This window comes from Argentina silus, assembly GCF_951799395.1.
Source record: "Argentina silus genome assembly, chromosome: 5".
Taxonomy (NCBI): domain Eukaryota; kingdom Metazoa; phylum Chordata; class Actinopteri; order Argentiniformes; family Argentinidae; genus Argentina; species Argentina silus.
The window spans coordinates 14,442,648-14,452,647 of NC_139659.1; the positions used below are offsets into that span (position 1 = coordinate 14,442,648).

The window sequence follows — 10,000 nt, forward strand, 5'->3', positions numbered from 1 at the left end:
ATTTCTTTGACAGGCTACTTTTATTTATGATGATGTCATATTTGGAAAAAAAAATAAACATTTAGTATTATAGATTTTAATGTGAACGAAATAGTTAATTTGTGAAATTATAAAAAAATAAAATAGAATTTTGGGATTATATCTTCCAGAATTATTCCCAAAAATATATAGGTATCCAGGCGCAAATATCTAATGAAATGTGATATTTGTTACGGAATATTGTATTGATATTTTATTAATTGAGCTGCATTCCCATATGCCTGCTCAGAGTGGTCCAGTTTTTCGACCGCTGTCCGAATTCTTCCCTTAGTGTGTCAGCAGACACTGTCCAATGGGTGACGGCTGGAGTTCCCCGGCCGGCGAGTCCGTTCCCGGCCCTCATCCCTGCCTAGGGGCGAGGTGGCATAAGGGTCCCCTCCACCAAGTTGGCATCGCTGTGCCCGCTTTAATGAACACAGGCCCTCTTTGTATGGAGGCCGTACAATCTGATTTTTGTTTATGATACGCCGGGCATTGTGCGGGCCCTGGATGGGAGCATTGTGCGGCTCTTGATTCTGTGCCAAGCATCTTGCTGGGCTTGTTTATGCTGTGCGTTTGGCGGATAAAAAACACACACACGTTTGTGGGTCATGAAAACCCCTATCGATAGACGGTTTGTTTCCTGGCCTTGTTGTCATTTGTATTTTTGTCGCCCCCAAAAAAGCCAGATTTAGTGTTGTGTGAGGTGCTGTCGAAGGCGAGAACCTGGGGTTGCTCCCCGGCGTTCGGAGAGGGAAAGTAGAGCAGCCTAGCTCTGTCGGGCTTCAGTCTGAAGGAGCTGAAGGAGCAGCCCTGCCTAATGAGTCAACAAAAGAGGGGCAAAAACAAAAGGCCTCTACACAACCTCATTTTAAAACATAGCTGCCCAGTCGCCATTGTTATGCTAACAGGCCATTTGAATATTCCTCTACTTTAATTAGCTCCCATACAGCATCTCAGCACAGTATTGCCAAACCTTTTCTACACATTTGGAATTTCTGTGTCAGAAAATGAAATCAAAAGTTCTATTTAAAAATGTTAATCTCCTTTAATTTTGTTATATGTGTATTTCATTGTCACTACTGTTATCTAGTTTATTGGTTTGGAAAGAGTTTTTTGTTATCAAAATCAAAGTTATTTATTTTAACAGTATGCAAAATAATATTTTCTCTCCAAAATATTTCAATGAAATAGCTTAGTCTTAATTTATGTCACTAAATATGACATTCATTTAAGATTTATTTGATTTAATTTAAACTGATTGAATGTTGTATCATTTGTTTAACTGTCATTATAGCTAAAAGTACAAATGATGTTGCACTTGCAACATAATAATAATAATAATAATAATAATAATAATAATAATAATAATAATAATAATAATAATAATAATATTAATAATAATAATAATAATAATAATAATAATAATACCAAAAATAATAATTAATACATAGTTAAGATATTTTCAATGTTTGCTCATTTGAGGTGTAGTGCTATAATTCTTAGGACCAATAATGTTTAGAAGAAATCTCTAGTTCTAGTTAAATAGTTATAGTTATTTTACATTTGTTACAAATAGTTATTTTACATTTGTCCGTCCTTCATGTACAAAGCATGCGGCAGCCTCAACCCTGTATGTCCAGTCATATGGAATTAGGACACAGGATATTATGCAATATGAAGTTTATAAATAGATGTATATGAATACATACATTGTTCTCTAATGAGTTTACAGTCAACTCTAGCCGGCGTTTGATATCTGTTTGCTGTACATCGGGCCTGTCTGGAGCTGACTTCAAACCCTTTCCATTGTCTTGAACTTCTCGTAGATAATGCCTTAATTAGTATACAATATGCTGTGAGTTTTTTTGAGAACAGGTGTTTGTTTGCTTCGTATACTATAAATCTAGTCGAATGCAGTATCATCTCAAAGAAACATTTATCATTCATCATTCCATATATCATTGCTTAATTTAAAGCAAGGAGTGAAATGTGGCAATATTATCCTAAATTGTGAGATAATATTAAATGGTAAATATTGTAAATGATCAAAAACTGTGGTCAGCTTAATAGTCACTGACGGTCAGGCATGTGACAAATAGTCAGTGTTTAGCATTTAACTATGATGACATTTTATTGACAGAATGGTCTTTGTTTGTGTCTTTTCTGCTGTGATAGAGGGTTGTTGAACACAGCCATAGGGTGCTGTCTTAGTATTCTCTCCGTCCTCCTCCTCCTTTTCCACACAGTGCTATAGTATGTTTCGGTCCTTTCTTCCGCTCCTTTTTACGGCGTGCTATAGGTCTACGGAGTGCGTTGGTTCTGTTGCCAGAACGTGGTCCACACACTGAGAGGGCTCAGCCTTCCTCCCATTGATCTCCCATATGGACGAGACAGAGACTGGGGCATTCCTGAGATGACTGGGATTTCCACACAAAGCGATGGGGAAGTGTGGGTCTCTCCGCTGTCCTCCCCAGGGCAGGGCACCCTGCGACTGAGCCCCTGCCAGCCTGAGTCCGCCTGCGCCCGCCGTCTGATCAAACTTTCAGCATCAGGGCAGACTGGCGTCTGGGAGCGACTGGGGGCTGTAGACGAGACGGCTATGGATGTGCCACTATTAAGGGCAGACAGACACTCCAGCCTTACAGAGACCCAGAGGGAAGAGGAGATGAGCTGCTACCTCTCTGTTCTCTCCCCCTTTCTTGTGGGTGTGGGTCCCTCCATCACCCCCTCTCCTCCCCTGTGTGTGGGTGACACCACTCCAGACCGGGGGTCTGTGAACGCGACACACTTGTTCTCGCCGTAGCGCCTGTCCTGTCCTGTAACCCTCATTATGAAAGTGAAAATGGAGCCTTTGTCAAAGGGGGGAGGGGGGCGGGAGGGGGGGGGGGGAGCAAATCCCATTGAAATAGGTCATCCCCTAGCTGAGTGGGGCTGGGGCTCAGAGACATATGTTGTATAAGAGACAAATTATGCAAAACGCTGAGTAAAGTGGTCAAGAAGAGAGAAAAAAAACAATTTGCTTGTTCTCATTTTCATCTGCGTTGTTATATTGTAGTAGCAGGGGGGGGGGCTGCAGGGGGGGCTGCAGGGGGGGCTGCAGAGGGCACGGTCTGACTCCAATGTTTTCCTGAGCAAATGATAAAGTGAGAACGTTACTATTTCCGCTCCCTTGAACAGATTGCGTCAATTAGGAAAAATATCTTTGCTCAGTCTAACTTGTTTGCTAATATGTTTGCTAAGTTTGCTAATATGTTTGCTAAGTTTGCGTTGCTCCCGAGTGTGTGGCCTGTACCATTTATTACTGAGCATCACACGCTATTACCTCGTCAAACATCCGATGAAAAGAAATGGTCGTTTTGACAACATAAAATGATTCCTCTGTCCATCTTATCAAACGAGAGTGTCGTCCAGTTTCTGAATCTCTCTGTGAGCTAGCCTGGGGACTGCGGTTAAAGGCTCTTTATTTAAACCAGAGCCGTTTACAGAGACCTCTGTGTGAGCACAGACACACACACACACACACACACACACACACACACATACACACACACACACACACGCACACTATTGAGTGGGCCATCTTCAGAGGCATGGATTCTGTTGGTGTTTGAACAGCCATGCGGGCCAGTGCTGTGCCGCGCCCCAACACCCGTTGGTGGGCTGCCCGGTGCGGGTAGCGTTGGCTGTGCCGCCGTGCTGAATAGAAATAGGTCAGCTTTCCGCGCTCCTCCTGTGTGCTCAGCACACAAAGCAGTGAATGACCAGCCATGGGCCCCGGCCCCGGCCCCGGCCCTGGCTCCTACCTTACACATCCTCCATACCACCCCCTCCTTGCCAAGTCAACACCTCCCTACCCGGACCCTCACCCCCCCCACCCCACCCCCCCACCCCCAGCACTCTACATCTCCAGCCAAAATCACCAGTCTATCAATACACATGATGAATGCTCGAGATAAATTTGTCTGCTTTTTCAAAGAGCAGAAATAGCAATGCGGGGGGAGAGAGAGAGGGGGGGGGAGAAGTAAAAATGCTGAAGTAATCATGCCTTTGATCTTTTTGCGGTTTTATTATAACAATCTGCGTCAAATAATGCAGTCCTGATTCTGTAGTCTGAAGGGGGAGTTAGATCCATATGTTCATCATTAAAGTGCTCCCTCACATGAAATGAGGATACCGCTACACTGCTACCCAGGAGGCCCAAGATCTTAATACCAATTAACTGTATGTGGATCAGTGTGGACCAGAGGGTTTTTTTGGCTTGGAGGTTTTTCGGCCTTCTTTACCATCAGATGATGTAGAGGATGTGATTCACTTTTTTTCCCAGAACCGTAAATTGAGTGTCAAGAAGAGCAACAATTAGAGAGTAGAGTTGTAGTGTAGTGTGTGTGTGTGTGTGTGTGTGTGTGTGTGTGTGTGTGTGTGTGTGTGTGTGTGTGCGAGGGCATTTTTGTGTGTGTGTGTGTCTGCATGTGTTTCTAAAAGTGTGTGTGTGTGTGTGTGTGTGTGTGTGTGTGTGTGTGTGTTTAGCTGGAGTGCAGCCATCCCCAGCCCTGAGAGTGTGAGTGTGTATAGGGCTGGCTTCTGTGTGGAGGGGAGCGATACGCTTGGTTTCAAGTCGATGGCGGCCGCCCGCTCCCACACACTTGTTCTCACTCTGACGGCTGAGGCAGCCGAGGCGGCGGCTGATTGGCTGTCGGCCACCGCGGGGTGCAGTTTTGTTACGAGGTTAATGTCGGGGCTCCTAAAAAATACAAACAACAACGGCGACAGAGGACAGCAGCGACAACAACAACGTCAACAACAAAGAGTGCGGTAACGGGACTGACTGTGCTTTTCTGGAGGTTGCCAAGGGGAGAGGCCCCGGCGACTGTGCCCAGCGCACAGGCCTCGTGACTGGGCTGCAGATGCAGAGAGGAGGCACACACACGAACCAAACATAGAGGGGTGTGTGTGTGTGTGTGTGTGTGTGTGTGTGTGTGTGTGTGTGTGTGTGTGTGTGTGTGTGTGTGTGTGTGTGTGTGTGTGTACGTGTGTGTGTGTGTGTGTGTGTGTTTGTGTGTGTGTGGGTGTGGGTGTGTGTGTGTGTGGGTGCGTATGCCCTTCCTCCGCACCGACTGTCCACGCTACTTTGTGAGAAATCGGCTTTCTGAAACTTTGAGATTGCTCTTAATTACTCCGTCAATTGATTATTTATGGTGGCAATTAATCGGCTGTCGGCGAGCCAATTGGCTACCGCCCAACGTCAGAATGAAAGAAACAGGTTTTTTTTTTCCGCAAACGCTGTGTTTGTACAGCCTCTTTCACTCCACCCGCCTTTATCTCTCTTTAATCAGAGAAGAACCAAATCAAGCTTGTTTATCGCTGTTTGTCCATGACCAGGGCCTTTATAAAGATATCCCCCCCCCTCCTCTCCCTCCTCCCCTTTATCTTTTTGCCTTTTTCCCTTCTTTCCCAAGGTTCATATTCCAAAGGCCCCGGAGGAGCTCCGGGGTAAACCATTCCAGATTGTTTCCCTATCGCTCCCAGTAATCCTGAAACATTTATTTGGCACATTTGTCTCCTCGGCACAGTTTTGGTGTGGAAGTGGGGCGTTGGGGTGTGGAGTGTGTATGTGTGAGACACCAGCTGAGATCTGGTCTTATACAGCGGGGCGCTGGGCGTATCAGTGGACAGGGTGGATAGAGGAGGTCACTGTGCTGAATACAGGATGTGGTCGCTGTCAGCGTCCCCTCCAGCTAATGCCCGTCAGCCAATCAAAGGGCTTCATCATTGTTCTGTGTAACTGATTACATGCCTATAACTCCTCCAGAGCCCGGACCAATAGAATAACCAAACAGCCATCATAATCATCATCGTCATGACATACTTGTGCGCACACACACACACGGTCGCACGCACACACACACACGTACACGCACACACACACACACACACAGACACGCACACACACTACCTTTATCCATACTCCAATATACACAACACACACTCCCAAAAAGACCCCACAGTTTATATAAGCAGCCCTATCAGCCTATCAGGAGTCTTTCATATCAGGTCACTTCTTCCTGCGGTCGAGCCACGGCCCTGTCATGTTTACTCCCATGGGATAAACACCTTGTCGGAGAGAGAGAGCTGTGTGGTCCGGGGGGCCGAGGCCGCCTGGCCGCTGAGACGCTGAGCTCACCGTGGCTCTGCTCGGGCCCGCCTGTTTGTTAGTGGGACACACATGTGTGCCAGCGTGCACGAGGAGCACGCACGGCATGAGTCATCCACAGTCAGACACATGTGCTGATGCTACACATGCTGTAGGACTGAGGAGGACCAGTCTGAGACGTGATGACCGCATGTACAGTACAGTACAGTATACATCTCCACACCATTCAAGTGTTCAAGCAGAGGTACTTTGAGGTCCATCTTTTTGTGGTTTCAGATCTTCATCTCTGATTGTTTTTTTCTTTTCCACTCCATTCCAGTGGCAGAAGAGCAGACGCGCTTTATTTACGAAAGATGAATATGAGTTTCTTATCTTTTCACACTTTTCCTGACATCTTTTGTGTTTCTGGCGCGGTTTGTCAGCGTGTGCGTGGAGGAGCGGGCTTCACTTGTATATCTAAAGCTTCCTGACAGAGCCGCGTCGTGGAAAGCCAGGGAACAGTAACGAGCCCAGGCAGAGTCTGACATATGGCGGTGATTAAATTAAATTAGGAGAAGAAAACGCTGTGGTCACTTGCCAAAAACTCTATACCTTGAAAGGATTTGCGAATAATAAAAAAAACGCCCTCCGCAAAAAGCCTCTAGTAAAGATCTGTCACCTGTGGAAATTCTCTCTCTTTTTTTTTTTTTCCCGCGTAAGAACCGGGGTTTTCATCCCGTAATCAGTGGCGTTCCCGCTAATGGACATTTTTTGAAGATGCCATCCGCGCAAATGCTGGCCGCCGATGCCTCTTGACAGATGTGAAAATTACCTCGATAACTCAACGCAAATCCTATCAAAGTTTAACATGGATTTGCTAGATTTTTTCTTCTACGGTTCTTCCCCATTCTTTCATTTCAGCTCGCGATACGTTCTTACTCACTTAGCCATTTATATCTGAATCCTGTCAAGGCATGGTGTGTGTGTGTGTGTGTGTGTGTGTGTGTGTGTGTGCATGATGTGCATATGTGTGTGTACACATTTCCATGTGTGTGCGTGTGTGTGTGTGTGTGCATAATGTGCATGTGTGTGTGTGTGTGCATAATGTGCATTTCCGTGTGTGTGTGTGTGCATGCGTGCGTGCGTGTGTGAGAGGGTGTCTGCGAGGCCTGTCAGGCCCTCTCCGTGTGGGTTATTGACTCTCCTGTATTTTGAAAAGCGAGGGCTCCTTTTTTTCTTTCGGTGATGGCCATTTTTCCTCCCGTGACAGAGAGAGGAGCCTTATTAGCTGTCAAGCCGCCGAGATGACTCCCCCGGCCGCGCTTTGGACGAGCCAAAAGCTATTTCCTGTTTGCGCCGTGGGCTTGGAGGGCCCATTATAAAGCGCATTAATGTTTACTCTCCGAAAGGAGAGAGCCTTTCACTGCTCCTTCCCTATTCCCTGCATTGAAATGAGGAAGCGGAGGTTTCACCTTGGGTGGAAAAGATTGCGGAATATGGCCGGATTTCAGATTTCCCCGTTTCCTAGTAAATTGAGTGGGCTCCTCCATCTCGGGCCAAACAGATCTCTCCCCTTTCTGTCATGATGATCTATATACGGGCCGCATACGGTGGCATTGAACGCGTGGTCTCCATAACCACAATAAATGGCACCCAATTATGGCTGTATTTTCGACGAAGGATACACCGGATACGGGCCTTCGCCTTCAGGGAAACATTGATTTATTTTGTCTGTTCATTTATGACTATTAGAGAGTTGATTCGGTCACTTAGAGAGGAACATGGTAGATGTCTTGTTACAGAAGAAGACTGTTTGGTTACGCAATTTCCCCCTGAACTTTCCACCAACCAGTGGCATCATCTCTTGCGGTAAGGTTACAGGCACCCTCCTGACGGGTTGCCTGTCGTTCTGCGGGTGGTACGGCAGCATCTCTCTAAGCCCCTCTCCGAGCCACGCACCCCCCCCCCCCCACCCCCACCACCACCACCACCACCACCGCCCGCCACCACCATCCCGTCTCACAATCGAAACCCTGAACGTCCACAAAGACATTCCTCCATTTGCTTTTGTTGTCAATTACAAGGAGTCGTCTCTCTTTCCAAACAACACACACAATGACAGGCTCAAATTGGGGCCTGCCATTCTCTTGACGTTTTGTTTAACTGTAGATTACAGAGGAAAGTGCTCTCGGCGCTGTGATGGCTTCATGTCGACGGTGCTGTGTTTGAGCAGTGGCAGGTGCTCGCCACTAGATGGCAACGCTCATTACACAGCGCCCCGGTGCTGCACTCGCACGAGAATCAAACACAGGAGCCATCTTTTGTCTTTTCATCTTTTTTCTTTTCAATAGTTTCAGCGAGGAATCTGTTCCCTTTTTTACCCAAAATATGTCTAGTAGGGCTCAGCTGGTAATCCCCTTGGCCATCTGAAAAGGCGGAGAAGAAAGCTGTGAGACAATGTCATTACACACGACAGAGCCTTCCGCTTCGTTTAATCCTGCCATAAAAGAACTGTCCCTTTTTTTTTCTCTTTTCTGTGTGTCATCCTGTGTTGTTGTCTTTCGTTGTCATTGATTTATTTATATATTTCAGGTCTTTTGGGGTGGGTGGGCACAGATTGAGATCGAGCCTGAATTGTATGAAGCCCTCTGTCCCTATATAAAGCTGTATATAAATGTATATAAAGCTTCAATACGCTAAAGATGCTGTCGTCTTTTAGGAGGGGGTCGGGCGCGCGGGGGGGGGGGGGTTCTCCATTCTCTATTGTTCCCTGCATAGGCCCTCTGATATCCCCCCTAAAATACATGGGAGCAGCGCTCGCCTACCTGGCAAGGCACCAAGAGGCAGAGAAAGCAGCGGGGAGGGAGAAGAAAGCCAAGCGGCATTGATCCTTTTAAGGTTCTGTCTAAAGCGCACCGCCTCGCTTTCCCCTCTGCCATCTGGGCAGCAGACCCAGCGATCCCCCTCGTCCGTCCGTGCCGCCCCCCCCCCCCCCCCCCCCACACACACACCTCCACCCCCCCCCACCTCTACCCTCCCAGTCCGTCTCCCTCAGTCCGCCTCCCCAGACCCAGCCACACCAATCAGATCTGCCCATGTAGCAACCACACACACACACACACACACACACACACACACACACACACATACACACACACACACACACACACACACACACACACACACACACACACATATACATCCTTGGCTAATTAACCTGTGTGCCAGGTAAGGTCTGGGCAGCACGTCCGCCAGAGAGCTGCCCCTCACACCCCAACAGTGGTACGTCTGTGTGACTCAACCCCCCCCCCCCTCTACACTCACACACGAACACACACACACACACACACACACACAACAACACACACACACACACACACCTCTCCCCTCCCCACAATACTTCGCAATGAGGCCAGCCTTTCCTGGGTTAATTTTACCTAATTAGTGGTCAATTAAAAACTCTAAAATTGCTTAATCCCGTGCCTTTGATCAGGTCCCCCTTGGCACGGAGCAGCTTCTCCTCCGGCCCGGCCACCATCTTGAATTCATTTGGAGGCAGCCGTGTAAACAAGCTAAAATTGGGACTCTCTTTTTCTTTCATTTTTTTCCCCTTTTTCCTGAGGAGTCAGGCCTGTATGGACAGGCTGTGGGTTTTTCCTCCCTCCCTCCCTCCCTCCCTCCCTCCCGCGTGGCTCCCTCTCTGGACTCGGTGCGGTGGCGCTTGTTCAAAGCCACCTCAGCCCCAACCCAAGATGGCGGCAGCTGTGTTGTCTGTAATCAGAGGAGGTTGAGGGCAGGTCGCGCGGTGCGGCTCCGGCCTGGCGGAGTTCGACCGCTACAGCAATGTAG

General features: G+C 47.5%; 1 protein-coding gene across 1 annotated transcript in view; it reads left to right on the forward strand.

Moving 5' to 3' along the window:
* LOC310804726 (transcription factor 4-like) overlaps positions 1-2,798 on the forward strand; it is a gene marked incomplete at its 3' end in the record, with an annotated part of 103,980 nt that extends 101,182 nt beyond the window's left edge. The window contains exons 10-11 of the mRNA XM_083670044.1: positions 2,351-2,626; positions 2,784-2,798. Of these exons, the coding sequence (XP_083526170.1) occupies positions 2,351-2,626; positions 2,784-2,798 (291 nt within the window). The remainder of the gene's footprint in view (positions 1-2,350; positions 2,627-2,783) is intronic.
* Between the last annotated feature and the right edge of the window lie 7,202 nt (positions 2,799-10,000).